The 19,623-nt window shown below is 41.4% G+C and overlaps 2 protein-coding genes across 4 annotated transcripts in view; one reads left to right on the forward strand and one right to left on the reverse strand.

Moving 5' to 3' along the window:
* The window catches only part of LOC101159605 (TRPM8 channel-associated factor homolog), a 23,140-nt gene extending 5,802 nt beyond the window's left edge, over positions 1 to 17,338 (reverse strand). The window contains exons 1-8 of one of the 3 annotated variants that reach the window (XM_023961444.1): positions 17,315 to 17,338; positions 9,068 to 9,780; positions 7,583 to 7,799; positions 7,213 to 7,504; positions 4,590 to 4,891; positions 3,619 to 3,793; positions 1,879 to 1,973; positions 881 to 1,091 (exon numbers count right to left, since the gene is read on the reverse strand). In XM_023961444.1, coding sequence (XP_023817212.1) covers positions 881 to 1,091; positions 1,879 to 1,973; positions 3,619 to 3,793; positions 4,590 to 4,891; positions 7,213 to 7,504; positions 7,583 to 7,799; positions 9,068 to 9,708 — 1,933 coding nt within the window. In that variant the 5' untranslated portion in view covers positions 9,709 to 9,780; positions 17,315 to 17,338. Of the gene's footprint in view, positions 1 to 880; positions 1,092 to 1,878; positions 1,974 to 3,618; positions 3,794 to 4,589; positions 4,892 to 7,212; positions 7,505 to 7,582; positions 7,800 to 9,067; positions 9,781 to 9,881; positions 9,972 to 15,893; positions 16,000 to 17,314 lie in introns of those variants that run through there. The other 2 variants (XM_023961442.1, XM_023961443.1) reach the window with 2 other exon arrangements.
* The window catches only part of pnkp (polynucleotide kinase 3'-phosphatase), a 13,912-nt gene continuing 10,312 nt past the window's right edge, over positions 16,024 to 19,623 (forward strand). The window contains exons 1-7 of the mRNA XM_004075963.3: positions 16,024 to 16,325; positions 17,135 to 17,181; positions 17,375 to 17,653; positions 17,760 to 18,044; positions 19,088 to 19,167; positions 19,308 to 19,365; positions 19,479 to 19,586. Coding sequence (XP_004076011.1) covers positions 16,205 to 16,325; positions 17,135 to 17,181; positions 17,375 to 17,653; positions 17,760 to 18,044; positions 19,088 to 19,167; positions 19,308 to 19,365; positions 19,479 to 19,586 — 978 coding nt within the window. The 5' untranslated portion in view covers positions 16,024 to 16,204. The remainder of the gene's footprint in view (positions 16,326 to 17,134; positions 17,182 to 17,374; positions 17,654 to 17,759; positions 18,045 to 19,087; positions 19,168 to 19,307; positions 19,366 to 19,478; positions 19,587 to 19,623) is intronic.

Below are 19,623 nucleotides of genomic sequence, written 5' to 3' on the forward strand. Positions count from 1 at the left end.
TCTCACAAATTCCTGGCTGGTCTACAAGAGAGACTGTCACCTACTGAAGCAAAGGTCCGCTTGGCCGTTGTACACAGTTTGAATAAGATCAATAAGCAATCACCCAAAGTTGGCTGACCACCAGAAATATGTTGCTAAATAACAAAAATAAACAATTTTCTGTTTCTAATAATTTTTTAAAAACATGCTCAACCAAACGGTTGATTTGTCACTTTATGGTATATGTAGCAAAATTAAGCCAATGCTAATTGAAGGGACTGTTTGTCATAAAATCAGTAAAATTTACCTTCTAAATCATTCATTACTGTAGAAATTAATCATTAACATCATAAATAATATATTTTAAAAAAACTACTGTTTAGTTTTTGCCAATTTTTGAGTTTATGTCAGCTAGTGTGTTAATATATGAAAATCAAAATTATCATAACTAATTCACTTAGTAATAAACAAAAAAAGCTTCAATGCACCCAAAGTTGGCTGACCATCATTGAGCTCTCTACCACAGATGTGGAAAGGCCACACACCAAGACCCTCACGACCAAAAACCACAACCAGATGTGTGCTACAACAACATGGGACACTGGCCTCTTCACTGTGACAGCGGAGTCGATGCAACGTTTGTCCAAAGGGTGTGTCAAGGTGGAGATGTCAGAAATGTAATGTTTTTCTGTGTCTCAATTCAAACCAAGGATGCTTTGTGAAATACCATCAAAAGTAGGTCAATATCTAAAGTCCTTGTACTGCTGCACTAGAAAACGGTTTAGAAGATGGATGGACGGATTGAGGAAACTCCACATTAAACACAAAGTCCACATTTAGCTCAGATTAAACGTTTCTTGACCAAAAAAGCGGATCTGAACTGAGGATCTGAAGCACTAACCTGATTTGTAATAGGGTGCAGGGACAGCCATCTGCACTATGACCTCCACTCCATGAACGTCTGCTTGAGGCGGGGCCACCAGGTAGATGAGCCCCCCCCACAGGTTCCACACCTGCATCATCTCTGAGGTCACGGCGAACTGCTCGTGAACTCGAGGAGGCCTCTTCAGCTCCTCGGCGTTCAGCTGGTCGGTCTGACACCCGATCTGAATCTGTGGGGGAAGTAAAAAAAAGTACTCAACTGCTTTCCCAGCATGCAAAGCAGGCTTGAAATGTAGCTGGATTCTGCAGGGAAGCCGAGTAATCTTCTGTATTCCATCAACAAAAGAAAAAAAGGCAAATGTATTGTTTCAGAGAACACATGAGAAGTGCGTAAGCTAACATTTGGGCTTTTAGTTTTAATTGTACGTGCTGGTAATTCCACAGCCTTTGGCTTGTGAATAAACTATTGCCTGACGGCATCACAGTTTTGTCTTTCTTGTTCATAAAGACTATCGATGTTTGGTCAACAAAACGGGCAGACATTCATCCTAAAAGCAGAACATTGTGAGTGCCAGTGCAGTTTGACCAGGAGGGGGCACTGTTCCATGAAGCTGACTTTTACAATTATCAGTCTGATGAAAATTGTGTTTTTGTGTTTTTGACATGCTGTTGTTGTCCCATTAATTTAAAATGACATTTCTGTGTATTACTTTATTCAAATGGTTGTGAATCAGGAAAAATCCTATTTGTTACACAGAACATAGGATGGGCACTAGCTCCTTCCTCCATGCTCTTATCAACAGAGAGTAAAGGGGGGCGGAGTTTCTCTGTGCCAACAGTCCCGCCCACAACTCAGAGGTGAATTTCTAATGAACTGCTGCTGCTCTGCAGAAACTATGTCCTAGAAAACAACACAGATTTTTGAATCTAGCCTGAAAACCGCATCATCATCATTAAAAGACCTCTGGGAACACTTTAAAAATAGATGACAGGAAGGTGGGAGTGGGTCTGTAGTACCTGCCATCCCTTTTGGACCATCTGTGCTGGAATAGAGATGTAGGTCTTCATACCAGGGGAGAGGTAGAGGCCGGTACTGAGCCACTCTTTTTCACCTGGGACACACACAGCACCAAAGATCAGACTCATTACACACAATACAGAGCTCTGCTTCCTTCAGGTTTTCAGTAAAAAACTTTCTAGAAAAATAAATCTCTAATTATACCCTTTTAATGGAGAAAATCTAACTGTAGAGGGGCTTCGGTAGATTCTTCTGAAGAACTAGAATAATTGGAGGAGGTTTTTCTTTTCTTAAATCACTTAAAACATTAAAATCATTGTTCTGAACTGGTTTTAACCCGAGGTAGTAGGCCTGCACACTAAATCGCAAATTTATCGTCATTGATATCAAGCTGTGCAATATGCATATCGCAAAAGACGGCGAAAATCGCGATAAATAGTTACCTTAAATATGCTAAAACAATCACATGGCAGCTTAAAGTATTTAACCAATAAAATAAACCCATTTACTGTATATCATTGACCAATCAGATGGACCCCTTTCATGTTTGATGCTTGCCTGAGACTCAAAGCCTTCCTGCTTCACACTATGTGGATTGGGGGGTTAAATCCACCAAATGTTCCCGGGCGCGGCTGTGTCTGCAGCTCACCGCTCCCCCAGGGCACGAGTCAAATGCTGAGATCACAAACCTTAATGTGTGACAACTACCAGTAAAACTTTCACATTGTTCTGACCTCATCTTTGCCTTTTTTTTTTAATGTAAACACTTTTCTTTAATCTGTATACATTTTTATAATAAATGCTAAAAACAGTTTCATTTCAATTTTTACTAGTAAAAATCTACTAAATTTCCCACTCTGGTCAATTGTGACAATATTATGTAATACATTAAATAAATATATGTTAAAAGAATAAAAATGTGTTTGACTAAAAACTGGAAGTCAAACATTGCCACAAAAAAGGGATTTAAAGGTAAACTATTAGAATAAATTGCAGTATGTCTATGAAGACTCTCATTCATCCAGGTAGATTCCATCATAGTAAGTTTAAAGGTTGTCATCTGGACTTAGTTTTTAAAGTTGGAAGACGTTTCACCTCTTATCCAAAAGGCTTTGTCAATTGTGAATTATCTGGTAATAGAGCTGGTTTATATGCGCTCATGGGGGAGGAGTCAGACCTGAAACTGGACAGTATTGTCTACTTAGACTACATGGTTTCGGGTCATTAGGAGTCCTTTGTCTCAGCTGGTGGTTGGGGAGCCAGTGACTCCCTCCCCAACCTGGTCATCTCTTTCAGCTGTTAACGCCTCAGGTGGAACCGGTTTGGTTTGTTTGGGTTTCAGAACATTGCCATAGATGGATAGAAGAATAAACCTGAGACCACCATTCGTATTAAGAGAAGGTTTATCCTTTTTGACAAAGATGGCTTCTTTCACTCCTCGCTCAAACCATCCTTTCTCTCTGGCTAAAATTTGGACTTCACTGTCCTGAAACAAGTGGTTTGTGGCCTTCAGGTGGAGGTGCACTGCAGACTCAGGTCCACTTGGGTTGGCTCTGCTATGTTGGTAGAGGTTGTTTGGTTTCTCCTATATACTGTTCATTGCAGTTCTCTTTGCAGTGGATAGAGTACAGAATTAAAGAAGACGTGACATTTGCATCCCGTTTATGTAGCAAAACAAGTTCCAAACAAACTTCCTGTTTTTACCAAAGATGCATTAAAAATAAAAAAAGAGGTCTGACCTGCGGTTTTGACATCAATATTGATCCTTTGGTTGTACACAACTGGCAATAATGGCATATCCTTGATAAGGTAGGGCAAGAGGGCATCTGGGTCACGGCAGTTCTTATAAACTTCTGCCCCCACACTCAGAAGGAGATGATCTTTGGGGCATTTGACGGGGCATTTTTCACTCACCTCAGTGATTAAAACAAAAAAAGAGTTGTTTTTTTTAACTTCAAATGAAAATAGAATTTAAAAGCCCGTACACACCGGGACGAATTTCGCGCGCGCTTTTCGCCGATGTTTAACGCCTCGTGACTAAACAAAGGGCACCAATGAGAGTGTGCACACCGACGCTAAAAAACGGCACGCGTCAAAAAAAAAATACGCCTCGGGTTCGTTTTTTTTTTTTTTGACGCGTCGCGTCGAAATCTATTCGACCAATGAGAATGGCGCTTTTGCACACGTGTGTGGAGCTTCTGAAGTTACAGTAAAACACAACTTGGGGGCGCTCAAACACAAAACTGCCTTTCTGAGCACATATACCAGCGAAGAAGATAGACGCCAAGTAGCGTCTACACAGCCGCGAAGAAATAATGACGGACATTCTAAAATATCCCCGAACAAAGCACCAGTTGGAGCAACTGGTGCTTGAAATATTCATGTTTTCTTTGTATGATTCTGACAAGCGCGTAAATACTTGCTCTCTTCTTCTGAGGGAAAAGCGACTTTAAGAATCGTAAAGTTGCGCAGCGCCACCTTGTGTACAGGAGTATTTCTGTTTACATTAAGCGCCATCTAATGTCAGGGAATGAAATTGCATGTTCGCTCGGCTCATCGTCAGCGAAAATCGCCTGGGTGTGAACACAAAAAACGTGGCGAAAAACGCTGGCGAATAACGCCTGGCGAATATTCGTCCCGGTGTGTACGGGCCTTAAGTGTTTCTTTTACAAATCCTTTAAAAAGTGAGTTTTTCTCTGTGCCTACTCACTTGGGGGATGCCTGACTTCTTCAGAATGTCCGTCATGGTTGACACCACCTGGTTGTAGAAGCAGGAGTCGTGAGCTTTCATCCTCAGGTAGGTGGCACAATCGCTGCCCAGCTTTTTGAGGCATTTCTCCTCCTGCTTGCTCAAGTTGTCGCCAGCAGTCACGTGGCTGGCAAAGCGGGTAAGAAGGTGACGGAAGTGGTAGTTATCTTTGATGGCCTGTTTGGGGTTTGGCGCCTGATACTTCCCCGATGAAATGGTAGCTCCCATTAGGCTCAGGCCCATCTTGTTCAGGATCTTGTTCCCTGAAGGAAATGGCATCGAGACTCCATTTGAGTTCATACAAAGTTCAAAAGTGTCCAATTTTTGTAAACAAATAAGTTATAAATCCTTTTTTTTTCTTGTTCCTTTTATTTTCTTGCTGTTCTATGGGGTCAAATCAGGATAAGTTTAAAGTAATGGAAAACCAGATTACAAAGTTAAAAAATAAAATGTGCAAATGTAAAAAAAATTGGGACATTTTGGGGAAAAAGATCAAATACAAGATATATCTAATTATATCTTATCTAAATATGAAGCATCTGCATATAGAGGTCTCCTACACATCTACCTCTATATTCAGGCATCTTTCAGAAAACTATTGCTAGACCTCTAATAGAGTAAAAGCATACAGATGTCCAGTAGACACACGCAATAGATGTAAATTAGTCATCTAATAGACATTCTGTTTCTAGTTCGTAGTGAAAACAAAAGTTTAATTATAAAAGCTGCTGTTTTGTATTTTCAAAATTTGTCCTAGGACAGTTTTCATTTCTCTCCATTGTCACTTTCAGTCCTCAATTTACAGCTTCAATTCAGACTTTTTGTTTTTGGTGAGGTTGGGCTTCGAGCCCGTCGGGTGACTGGGCTCATGGTGACATCATTTCCACTCCTCTGTTGTTGGCGCCGTCTGTGTCACCCCTCCACTGATGTGGCGTACGGTACTGATCATTTGATTTAGTTTTGATTTATTCCAAGCATTAAAAATATTGAATACCAAAAGAAAAAATTACAAAGCCCAGATATAGCGAACCAATTTCAGATATAAAGTAATATATTGACTAGAATATAAAGGAAAATCAATGAAGATGGTGTAAGTACTCACAATCAGACTTTTTTACTTACACATCACATTAAATTAACTTAACTGACTATAATGCTAATAAATTAAAGTCAATTAGATTTTGATAATCAAAAGTATATAATCCCATCCCACTGAGTCATTTCTTGTATTGATATATTATGCACAGTTATAATCTGGCTCTTATCTGATCAAGTGCAGATTATTTATCCAGTAAAAAAATTCAGTGCTAATTGCTTATCCTCTAAAACCCCTCTGACATAATTTCAGTAGACATTATTATGACAGATACAGTATGTAATACTTATTGATTACTATCGGAATACATGATCACGTTTAACCAATAACCATGGCTACACATTGCTGATCAAGTAAAGACGATCAATAATTTATTAACTGTCAGTGCTCCAAACGCAGAGGCAAAAAGTCTGATTGAAACTGTAGATATGAGAGAGAAAACCGGCCAAAAATAGAAAAAACAAAACAGCAGCTGTTTCAAACACACATGAGTTTTGGGTTAATCATTTTATTCATTCAAATTTTTGAATTTTTTCTAAGTTTCAGTATTTCTTCCACGTTACAATTTGCTCTTTGCTGTTTTCAATTTTTTTCTTTTTTAAAATTTACAATCCATTGAAAGTTTTGAATGTCCTCCATCATCAGAAAAATGCTACAAAACATGTTAAAAATACCAAAAACATGATTGGCATTAGAGCGGGTCTTTACAGGGCCTATATCATGTAAACACAACTTTTAGAGCTTTTAAGTGTTTTCTAATGTTGATTCCTCACTAAAAACATCCCTAAAGTGGTATTTTCCATATCTGATTCCTCTAAAAACCTGCTCTCTGAGCACTAGCCCCTCCCAACAGGGACGTGCCCAGGATTTTAGAGGGGTGGGGGCTCAAAGTTGGAAAAGAGCAGCAAAAATGGTAAATGGCGTATACTTGTATGAGATTTTCTACCTTCCTCGAAGACCCAAAGTCCCTACAGTCACAGTCCCACACTGATAGCTGCTCTGCTGACCAAACACTGCCAAAAACGTTTTTGTCCTTTATGGAAATTAAGAAAAATCTAAAGGTAAATAACAAATTAATAACTAGCTATGTAACCTGTCTAGGTAGGTGACAGTGATACAACTCAGTTTTTTTAGTGCATAAAAAACAGGAGGTGCTTTGTCCCAACAGCAGTTCACTGAACATCAATCATTCAATCAATCAATCAATCAGCCAACCCACCAACCAATGATTCTAATTTGACCTCATGCAGTTCCTCTCTTGTCCTCTTGGTGTCCTCGTTACCTTTTGTGCATCCACACCATGTGGTCAGCTTCATCTTATCTCGTTTAGAGTACACCACTTAGCCAAAGTGATAATCATGTACAGCTCACCTTTTTATTAAAATTGCTCATTAAAAGGTTTTACTTGATCTAAAGCCAGTGTCCACATGCGACCCTGAGAACTTACCTCATGTTTTGAGCTACAAAAGCTGTGATATTTGATCGTACCTGCAAAGTGCTTCAATGGGTTTTTCCCAGAGTTTGTCTGCGCCCAGTACCAGGCATGTCCACCAATCAGCAGGCCTCCTCCCTCCGCCACAAAGTTTTGGATTTCTTGCGCGTGGTCACCGCCGTAGGCCGAACACACAAACACACTCAGGTCCTTCCTGAAACCCGACTTCTGACACGAGAGACCGGACTGCTGCAGAACTCCGAGGGCATGGTCAAGTGAGACACCAATCACCCCCTGGCGGCCTTCATCCAACCAGTGAATGGCACTCTTCCAAAACGAGGCCCATTCCTGTAAGAAAGGTACATTTATTCCTATGCAGAAGGCACAATCTTCTCTGTCATCAAACCTTCTTGATGTGAACAGTACCTGTCTACCCAGAAGACCTTCATGTGTGGCCACAATGACTCGGCCTTGACCATAGTAGGCTCCTGCAAGGAAGGCGCGTCCATCGTCCGTGGTCCCGATGGGGAAGGCTAACTGCCCGTGGATCAGAACCTCTGAGGCTAACAGACCACTGGGAATCTCAAACTCGGAGATTCCCTGAAGTAAAAACTCCAAGTCATCCTCAAAATCTTTACCAAGCCTGTGTTTGAAGGGAGACAGAAAACATCACTTTTTAGTAATGTAGGAATAAAAACCTTTCAGGAAGTCTTCTAATTCTCCCTTTTTGACCTCAGCAGTCCTGACAATTCTCACATTATCACACAATATGGGAAAAGAGTGACCTTTGTGAAATTTCACACACATGCCACCAGCTAAAGTCTGCAATCACCACTAAACTGTCCTTGACCTTTGCCCTTGGAATTACAGTAAATGTAGATTTTGAACAGCGTTAGCATGGCGAGCTCACAAATGTGGTGTTCCCCTGTTGCTCGGGTATTTTTTTAATTGTGAAAATGTAATACCTGAATCACTGGCTCAAGCTGAAGGAAATGATACGACACACGCTAAGACTATATAAGGAGGGTGGTCTAAAACTGCATGGATCTGTTCGTCGCGCACAGGTAACCCGTAAAATGGTTGCTATGGAGACAAAACTAACAGAAAAGCTGACATTTTGAAAAAATTAATCTGTCCCATAGCTTTGCCCAGAGTGGCAGGGGGCGATGCAGGAGGGAAAAGTGAGGGGCGTGTAGCAGCTACTCAGCCAGTGAGGGCGGGTCAAAAGGGGCGGCGAGGGCAAAGAGGGGTGTGGCCAGAGGACCACATGACGCCACTTGTGCCTCTGATTTTTATTTAATGTTTTTTATTAGGTGGCATGGAAAGAAATTGTAGTTTTCTTTGAAGAAATAAACACGTACATCATAAAATATTGCCGATATTAGTTTTTGTTTTTGTTATTAAAAAGCTCAAACCAAATTTCTTAAACTAATCAACAAGTTTTTGTCAAAAACAGAAAATCTGTGCCAAAACCTTTTTTTCCTTCTTTACTGGATTTACTGAACGGATACATTTTTAAATGAGTACAAAAACTGGCTTCATTTACAATAAACATGCAATACTATTCCTCCACATACAAATGTTACACATCTGTCAATTGTATTTGTTTTGTATGTTGATGTGAAGTGACTTATTTTTAGACTTTTAGACTAGGATTTAGTAATAAGTGCTTTAGTTTGATCTGTCTCTCTAAATACACATAAAATATCCAATACTTTTTCAATAATATACAAGATTAGTATGAACTAATAAAACTGAAACTGCATTGCTCTGTTTCTTTTCAAAACAGATGTTTTCCCATTAAAATGTGTACTTTCACTGATTGACTTTTGTTTTTACTTTTAACTTGTAAAATGTGTGAAATAAAAAAAGTATTTCCAGAGGAGACGATAAAATAGGGGAGACACTCACATGGCAGCCATCCAGGAGGTCGGGATCTGAGGATACACAGGCAGGTTCTCCAGTTCCCCCACATTCCCTGAGAAGTAGATCCCTGCGACACCAGCCACCCTGTTCCCTTCAAACTGGTGCAGGACGTTCTCATGAGGGTGATCTGCAGCCCAGCTCCACGCCTGGCCTGCTATCAGAACCCCACCTCCAGCCATCAGAAATGCCACAAGCGCTTTTGGGTCGGCACCCACGCTGTATGCATCGGTTACATACACACCAAAACCAAGTTTACTGCTAAACTCCTCTACCACTTGGGTTTGGAAGCCGGATCTGGCAACGTTTTCAGCAAGAGTCTTGACATTTCTGTGCACCACGACAGAGAGGTTGTCTGATCCGTCACCTCTCAGCCAGGTCAGGGCGTTCTCCACCAGGGCAGGAAAAGCAAACAGGTAGTCTTCATGACCCAGAACTACAATTCTTCCTTTGCCATACAGAGAGGCAGCCATCGGGACCTGGCCTTGGCTGTTCATCGCCAAAGGAAAAGCGTGGTCCCCAATGAGCACCAGGTCACTGGGTACACAAGGACCGCGGAGGTCCAGTTCTCTCAAACCTCTAGTTAGGGACAAGTAGGCCGCTTCATGGTGGTTTGGGTGGTTGGCCATGATGCAATCAATGAACGGATATTCAGGTGAAGATGGCTTCAGACGCTCTTGAAGACTGCTGATTAATTTAGCCTGTAGGAACAAATAGGAAAAAAATCCGGTTTAATAGTTAGTCACATCAATTCAATCCAAAAACTTAACAAGAAAATAAATATAACAAAATGATAGCCAACCAAGAAACCAGGAGTTGTGTTTCGCTGCTGGTGCCTGCAGTATGACAGCTCAACAGACAAGAACGAGACTTATAAAGACCTGAACAAACAAGAATTCAGATCAGGTTTGGCAGCAAAAAGGGAGGGTTTTCAGGGAAGACAAGCCAGGGTCAAGCAGAATGGAAAATAAAAGTCGCGTGTTGGCATTCTCCTATTATAGCACACAAAACTATAAAATCCTGCTTTTACTGACACTTTCATCCGTAAATTGTTAAATGTACTTTGACGCCCCGCCTTGCATACCTGCAACTGACAGTCATCGTTATGAGATATTTCAGAATAAAATGAGGCCTTTTAAAGCAACACATTATTTTAAATTATGCTTTTTAAATATATAAATAAATAAATAAATAAATAAATAAATAAATAAATAAATAAATAAATAAATAAATAAATAAATAAATAAATAATCGGTTCCAGCTGAACCTTTGCCTGCAATATTCCGTTAAAATGACTGTCAGTTGCAGGTATGCATGGCGGGCGTGTCAAAGTACATTTAACAATTTACGGATGAAAGTGTCAATAAAAGCCGCCTATGTCATTTCCCTACCAACAGGCCGTGCGGCTCAGTGGGCTACCGCTGAGTGGCTCAGAATTCTGTCATCTGCTCTTCTTAAAGACAATTTTCAGAGGAACTTAAGCAGATTTTCAATCCTGTGAAACCCCATTGGGGGGCGGCACGCCAATTAACAAGGATGTGTCAAGGTAAAGAGACTGTCGGTGATTGCGTCATACGTTTCCGAACCATAGAATGCAATAGTATAAGTGGAACGAGGACGCCTTCTACGACATATTTTATGAGGGAATGTCAGATTGGGTTAAGGATGAATTGGCTGCACGTGAACTCCCAAGACACATCAATGGTTTCATGTCACTGGCACCTGGGAATAACATCAAGCTTTTTTCTTTGCATACGTTTTGTTGCGGCCTCTTAAGGCCTTCGCATGTTCTGGTGGTTCAGGACACCAAAGATCTGTTGTGCAGTGTGGAAAAAGAAATAAATCACGCAAAAGTCTGCATGAAGGTTCAGGCCTTTACAGCGGGACCCAGTGAAGTTAGTGTCAGGTTGGATATTCCATCGACAGCACGGATCCCCAGCGGAGTCTCTTAGGGACCGTTAATAAATTAAGAAGTGCATGATATGGTGAAGCTTTTAGATGAAGCCCGATACTAAATGCTTTGCAAAAAGAAATACATTACAATAAAACATTTCCTCATGTTGTATTTAAATCCATGGCTCCGGAGCCACATGTGGCTCTTTCATCCTTCTGTTGTGGCTCCCTGTGACTTTGGAAAATAATGAGTATTTTATACTAATTTAATTTGATTTTAGTTTGTTCATATTTCATGGCATTTCAAAGGCGCTGCTGGCTCTGTACGAAGCGCGTGCCACGTAAAAAACAGCTTCCTTAATGAATGAGCTCGTATTTATCGGCGAGAACTGCAGAGCTGATAGCAGGAGACACGCGGGGCGACTTCAATAAACACTCCGGGTCCGGAGTGGTTTTCTGCCGGGAACTTGACAGAGAGTTTGCGCTCAGTGTTTTTAAAAACGCATGTGCAGTGACGTATGTTTCAGAGCAGGGCTGCTCATTACGTCGATCGCCATCGACGGTCGATCTTCACGGACATGAGGGTAGATCGCGGGACAGAGAAGATTAAAAAAAAAGTACTTTTCAAAAATCCACCAGCCAATCAAAATCCTCACCGAAAAGGACGGGACTTGATTGACATGCAGAACGGCCAATCGGACATCCTCTGATGCATACGTCACTGCAGACGCGTGTTTAAATTCACTGAGCTCAAACTCTCTGTCATCAGAAAGTCTCTTTCTGCCCCGCGGCACGTCAAGTCCCCGGCAGAAGACCAACAACCGGAGTGTTTATTGAAGCTGCCCCGCGTTTCTCCTCCTGCTATCAGCTCTGCAGCTCATCAAGGAAGCTGCGAGGCACGCGCTGCGAGGCACGCGCTGCGTACGGAGCCAGCAGCGCCAAATGCCTCATAATATGCCACGATGCTCCCCGCACGCTTTAACAGAGCATGAATACGATGGTTGCTGCTTTCTGTCTTTGTAATAAAACGCTTCATCTGTTTATACAAAAGGATCTTTGTGTACTCTCACTGTGTAGTTTTTAATCATCAGTACATAAACAATAATGTTCAAATAAACATGTAACTAATAAACATGACAATGGAAAGAAAGAAGTACTGTTTCTGGACCGCGATCTACACTCATGTCCTTGAAGATCAACCGGTCGATCGTGATCGACGTGATGAGCAGCCTTGATATAATATAAACGTGCATAAACGGGTTGTGGCTCCGGGTGCTTTCTTCTCATTAGGGGCGGTCCCAAATGGCTCTTTGAGTAAAAAAGATTGCCGACCCCTGATTTAAATATTTAGTTTGCAAAGTTTTTATAAGAAAAACGGTTTTAAGTTAATATTCTATTTTTCAATGCTTCTAAACCATGTGACCGTAGAATTCCAAATACATGCCAAATTATTGTGCCAACATCAGACACACCACTTTGTTTTGCAATCATACATGACAGACAGCTGGCCCATCTTCCTCATCCTTAGGTGATGTGGTGGGTTGTCATAATAGTGACAAAAATGCATTGGAGCAGCAATCTGTGGCAGATAGCTGGAGGAAGGAAGCACAGAATGGAGTCATTCAGATGTTATGGTTTTCTTCAGTCAAATATCCTTCTCGACCAATGGAATGCTTTTGGACTGTTGGGTCACATGGTTCGGGAGCTATTGAAAAAAATGGCTAGAATTCATTTGGAAACCTCTGACAATTTAATTTAAAAATTTGGTGGTGCGTCTGATGTTGGGGTGTCTGTGCCACAATTTGGCCCACAGGTGGACTCGCTGGGTCACGTGGTTTGGAAGTTATCGTAAAGAACTGCAAGAATTCATATGGAGACCTCTGAAATTATAATTTAAAAATTCATATAGAATGTATCACGTATGATGGCAAAATCAGTTGATGTGGCTGGTGTTATGTTGGCATCACAATACATTTGGAATCCTAAGGTCACATGGTTTGGGAGCTATTGAACGAAACCCCATAATATTAACTTCAAACCATTGTTCTTATAAAAACATAGCAAAATAAATATGATCCTTTGAACACAACGTGAAATGTTTGATTGCAATCCTTTTCTTTTTGCAAAGTCTAAGGTTTGATCTAAAATCTCCGCCATATCATGCATTTGTTGACTGTCCCTAAGAGACTCTGGGCTGTCGGTCAAATATTTAACCTGACACTAACTTCACAGTGGGGGGGGGATGCATCTACAGCACCTGGCGAAAGCTCCGCTGTCCTCTGCTCTCCCTCTGCTCCCAAAGCAGACACACTTTGTTTTGGAATCAAAGATGTTAAATATTTTATATGAATTTTTATATCAAAATTCCAGAGGTTTGCATATGACAGTTGGTCAATTCGGCATAGTTTCAATCTCTCATGGTCAGGTGGTTTAGAGGGTTATTGAAGAAAAAAAAGAATAGATTTCATATGCAAATCTCTGGAATTTTGATATAAAAATTCATATAAATTTTGTATTATCCAAGATTACGGAACAAAGTGGTGTGTCTGATGTTGGGATTTCAGTAAAACAATTCGGCAAAGGTTTCATCCGTTTGGGTGACGTTTTGGGAGCCATTGAAAAAAAAAGGAACAGATTTCAAATGCGAACTGCTAAAATTTTAATATAAAATTGATATCATGTGTCTGAAGTTGGTATATCAATAGCATCATTCGGCATATGTTTCATCTCTTTGGGTCAGGCGGTTTGGGAGCTATTGAAAAAAAGATTTCATATGCGAACAGCTGGAATTTTAATACAAAAATACATGTAAGATTTGTATCTAGAATTGCTAAACCAATTAATGTATCTGATGTAGGCATGTCAGAACAACAATTTGGCAGAAGTTTCATGTTTTTGGGTCACTGAACAGAAATAACTTGCGAATAGCTAGAGTTTTTGTATAAAAATTCATGTACATTTTGTTAAAGTCTGTATGTTTATGTTGGAGCCATAATTTGTTGAAATAAACAAACAAAAAAAACCCTTCACTTCAAACCATTTTGCTTTGGAAATATTGAGCATCTATGATTGCAAAACTTTTCCTATTAAAACATTGCAAAAGAAATCTGATTTAGACACAACATGAAGTGTTTTATAGTAATTTATTTAATTTTGCAAAGCATCTAGTCTTGGGTTTGATCTAAAATCTTCTCCATCTCATGCACTTGTTAATTCGTTGACGGTCTCTAAGAGACCCCACTGGAGATCCGGGCTGAATGTCTGTCGAATATCCAACCTAAACTAACTTCACCGCAGTACATTTCTGCACCAGTCGAACACGATCACCTCCCCAAGTCTAGTCTGCAATCCACAGGTATCTGTTCCAAAAACCAGTCAGCACAAACAGAAAACAGACCAGGAATCACAGACAGCTTTGCCAATGACCACAGTGTGGCAACACAAGAGGGTCCGACACACTCATAAAAGGGGATTCAACCAAGTGGAGGCGCGTTTCCAACTTTTAAAAATATTATAGTTAAAACCAGAGTAAAAAAAGAAACCTCAAGGGGCCTCAAGCCCACCTGCAAACCAGTGGCGGTTCTACCCTGAATTACTCCCCGGGCGAGACCCAGGCCCCCCCCAAAGAGTCACTTTGTCCATTTCAACTGACATGTTTTATTGTCATTGAAATTAAGAAATTGATAGACATTTATCAGAATTCTGCACCGCATTATAACAGCTATCAGAACATTAAAAAAAAGACCACTAGCATGGCAAAAATACAGTTTAAAGTACTAGTTTAAACATGCTTCCTGGGGGGTATTCCATATATATTTAAACTAGCCTGACTTTAACCCTGAACTCTGGCTGAAATCCACCTGAACTTGCTTACTCTGGGTATGTCGGTTCCAAAAGACCGGATATGAGTTGGCGTAATTACGCTCCACTTGGTAACCCTGGGTTAATGCACGTGCACAGCAGGTACATAAAGACATTCTCAATAGATCGCCGATTTCCGGAGTCACCATGGAAACGCGTGGAGAAAAAAAGAAAGCGCTATACTTCAGTGAGACGGAGTCTGAGGTTTTAATGACGGCGTATGAAGATTATACGTCCATCAAAAAAGTGACACGGCTGCATCATCAGCAAAAGAAAGAGTTTCTGCTTGGAGAAAAAGAACAAAGTAAACGCAAGAATTTCTGATCTTATTTTCATTGTGACGCATATATATATAACTTCTCCAACTTAAATGAATAAATTCAATAAGTAAGAAGTAATTGATTAAATTATATAAAAGCTACTTAGATGCCACCAAAGGCTATAGAAATCATTGTCATGTGGGCGCCGTCAACCTCCCCAAGATGGCGTCGCGCTCCGCCACCGTCGGCCAGGCTTCTTCTTAAGCGGGCGTGTCTCCTCTAGCGATATAACTCATTGTAAATGGCGTATACTTATATAGCGCCTTTCTTCCTACAAGGACAAAGCGCTTTACAGTCACAGACCCATTCACACAGTCACACACTGGTGGTCGCTCCGCTGCCAAACACAGGCGCCCGCCTACCACCAGAGGCAAGGTGGGGTTCAGTGTCTTGCCCAAGGACACTTCGACTCATGGGCGTGCAAGGCGGGAATCGAACCTGCAACCTTACGATCTACTTATCTGTTGATGCCTAAAACCGCTACTGGATGATGCATGCAAGTTTAACTGTTTACTTTGCAGCAAGTAAACACAGTTCACGAATCAATGTTCAGTAAATGGATAATCAAAGAGCATAAAAACATAATTAAATAATCCCTGATGATCACCTCCACAGTTTGTTCCCAGTCCATATGTGTCATCCATGGGTTTTTATTATTGTTTCTCACTACATCATTTTGTAGCTTAAAACTCTATAAACACACGTTCTAAAGGCTATAGGGGAAACAAAAATAACTTTACCGTATTCTTTTAAGGTGATGAGGAAACGAGAAGTTTGAGATGTTAGCGGACATCCTCTGAAAGTAGACATGGGTGTGGAACCTTCCCGGAGATGACGTTTCTGAACGAGCCTATTTTCCCGGCGGACCGCGCGTGCAGGACGGTGCCAGTTTGAAAACACATGAACTCCCCTCCTCCGTTTTTGACCGAAAGTTAAAAATAAAAACAAATGTGATCCCATTGGATCCTTGGGTAAAGAAAATAACATTAAAAACATTACAAACGAGAGAGTTTAACTTTTAGCTTTAAAAAAAAAACCGGAAGTCGCGTTGATGTCCTGCTTGTTGGTCACCAACACTGGAGCTCGGATTGTGCTGGAGGACGGACGCGCTGTTATTCTGGGCCGGGGTCCGGACACCGGAGTCACCGACAAGAAATGCTCCAGGCACCAGGGTGAGGCAGAACCGGGGGGAGGCAGAGGATGGGGGGAGGCAGAGGAAGGGGGGGAGGCAGAGGAAGGGGGGGGGGCAGAGGAAGGGGGGGAGGCAGAGGAAGGGTCTCACATACAAAGGCTGTAGAGTTTAGTGAATTGCATGTATAACCAGCAAAATGATGATTTTAAACTTCTTGTAAGCTAACAGCCAATAAACCAATAAAATATCATACAATAAAATGCTAATTGGTCTGAGCTAGTTCAACGGAAACTACATTGTTCTGTTTTATTTCTCATCAGTATTTTTCCCGTTCAAAGAAGGATAATGATCTCCACTTTTATTTTTATTGTGACTTAGTCAAAGTGTGTGAATCTAAAATGTATTTTTGGAACATCAAATTGAATGTTAAAATGTTATTTAAATATATATGAATGAGCATCATCATCTATATTTATTAGGTAAAAACCTGCTAAATGTGAGTTTAGGAGACTAAGCTGGGAAATTTTTAGTGTGACGTTTGTTAGTAAGGGGCTCTTAAGTCCTAGAGAATTTTTTAATTATCAAAACAATCCTTAAATTTGTAGAAATTATTGGTTTATGTAAATTTCCCAAAAATCTCATTGAAATCTTTTTTAGGTGTAAAACTCCCATGGACCCCCGTCAGTTAAAACCAAACTATTTATGGATTTTGCCAGGCCGTCTTCTCTCCGGTCAGGCGTACACGGAGCTTAACACGGGGCAGAATATTGTTGTTTACACGGTAAACGCATGGATGTGGCTGTAAATGCAGGCTTCTGGTGAACACCCATCATTCTTGTCTGTTTACAGTGAAGGTGGTTGCGTGTTTTGCAGAGCAGAATGTTCTTGTTACTCAGGTATGACAACAAACATGCAGTTTGGTGATAATACTAACCTGTTAGAGACATGTAGATTTAACACGAGTAACTTAACACTTAAAACATTAGTTTAGCATCAGTTATGTGTGGAAAGATCTTTGGAGCACTAAACCTTCTGCTGGCGTGTTTCTCCTTCAGTCCAGCGTTCATCCTCTCATCTTCTTCTTCTCAGCTGGGTCCAAATCCCAGTTTCCTTGAAGGAGAGAAGTTGGGTCGAGGTCAGTCTGGGAAGCTAACCCACGGAGGCACCCTCTACCTGGTGAACCACCGCCATCCACTTACTGCCAACTTCTGCCTGAGCTCCAACGGAACTGCAGCCGACATGCCCAAGAAAGGATTGAAAGTGACAGACAAGACTAAATCGGCGGGAAACCAGAGAGAGAAAGAGGCTGAACCCAGCCCAACACCCAAACGCAGCATAAAAGATTTCTTTCCTGCCTCTCCTGTGAAGGTAAAGCACAACAAATGTTCAATCATTTAGCTCCAAAACATCATGTTGTGGAAAGACGGACAAATAAAGGAAAAAATGTAAATGTGTGCCTTATTGTCCTCCACAGTCATCTAAGAGACGTCTGAGCCCAGAAAAAGACCGTCCTGAGACAAAGCGGCAAAGAAGAGACCAGGACGCAGATCGAGCGATGAAAGAGGAGGAGGAGGAGGAAGGGCTGGCTGAGGAAAAGCTTCAGCAGCTGCAGGAGTTTGCTGCAAAGGAGAGCAAAGCCATGAAGTCCTCATCCTCCTCATCCTCTTCGTCCTCGGTACAGGCTTCCGTGAAGAGCAGCTGGGAGCAAACAGGGAACCTGTTGGTTTATACAGCTGCAGGAGTCACAGCAAGTGAAAAGGTGAAGATCATGACTGGATCACGGCTGTAAACAGTCAAAGATTAGATGTTTGCTCAGAAGGCCTCATGCTTTAAGTGTGCAGATGCAGCTGCTGTTTTTTAAAAGCCTATATCTTACTTTTCTTAAGTCTTTCAGAGTAAAATATATCCATATATCTGAAAATAAATGACCTTTGGCACACTAGAGAAAGATTTTTTTATGAAATATAAATTATTTTCACGGATCATTTTCTACCAACTCTGAGGCTCCGCCTTTCTCTCCTTATGGGTGCCGCCCATTTAATGATGTCATCTTAGAGTCGGCCTCGGCAGGGTGTCTTTGTTTTACCCACCAAAACAAACAAACATCCCAACTTTTGTAAAGATGAATGTGAACATTGTTAAAAATAAAATTAAGGCGATTAGCCGATCACCGCTAGCTACATAGAGAAAGTGGGCGTGTCTGCTAGCCTGGGGGCGGAGCTGGCAGCAGAGACTCCTCCTGGAAGGGGCTGTTCTTCACTTTGTGATGTCATAAGTCCCTCTCTGATCGTCTTTTGATCTAACTAGGTTCTCGTTGGTCTTTTATTCGCGATGATCCTGGTTTAAGCAAAAACCTGTGTCATGTCGTTTTCCACGTTTCTGAAGAGCCGCAGGAGCTCATTAGAAATTCACCTCTGAAGGGGCGTGGACTTTGTCTCAGAGCAACCCCGCCCCCTTACCCTCCTCGTTACAGAGAGCTCTCTGTTTACACTCTCCTTTCACACCCCCAACCTAGCATTACCGATGCAGCAGAAATGTTGGAGATATCTAGCTGTACAGTTTAGATTCAGATTCCAGTTTAGACGAGGAAAACAAAGACGTTATGGATCAAATTACAACTTTGGGTTGTAAGGAATTAACATTATGATACACTTAAACGCTCAAAAACAGTTGATTTTTGCATGAAATGGGCTTTTAAACGTAATTTTCTTTATATTTGTCTTCCATCGTTCTCATCAGACAGAGCCTATGAGACCCCTGTGTGACGCTCATCCTCCTGTTCTGGGTTTCTCCTTCTCTTAGATTGCTGGTTTTGACATCGATGGATGCATCATCACAACCAAATCAGGCAAAGTCTTTCCTACCGCACCAGACGACTGGAAGTATGTCGCTTCGCATGTTTTTACCATCATCATCGTGAAGATCGTGGACGTTTGTGTCACTGCTATCGTCTTTAGGCTTGTATAGTTGGATTTACCTGTGTGCTCGGGCTGTTCCGGCCTTCTTTTTTCTTGATAACCAGGATTCTTTACGTAGAGATTCAGCCAAAACTGTCCAGTTTGCTTAAGAAAGGATACAAGGTGAGCGAAGAAATGAGATCTTTCAGAAGTTTCAACCAGTAATTGAAATATTCCAATGTATTTGCTCTGGCAGTGCTCAACTCTGGCTTCTAAAGTGTCCGCTCCTTCATCAGGTGGTGTTCTTCACCAACCAGCTCGGGATCGCCAAAGGCAAACTGAGGCCGGAGGTGTTCAAATCGAAGGTGGAGGACGTCCTGGCCACGCTGCAGCTGCCCGTGCAGGTTGGTCACTCTACAGGTTGGAGCGGCGGGTGGGAAG

The sequence above is a fragment of the Oryzias latipes genome, chromosome 13 (genome assembly GCF_002234675.1).
Source record: "Oryzias latipes chromosome 13, ASM223467v1".
Taxonomy (NCBI): Eukaryota; Metazoa; Chordata; class Actinopteri; order Beloniformes; family Adrianichthyidae; genus Oryzias; species Oryzias latipes.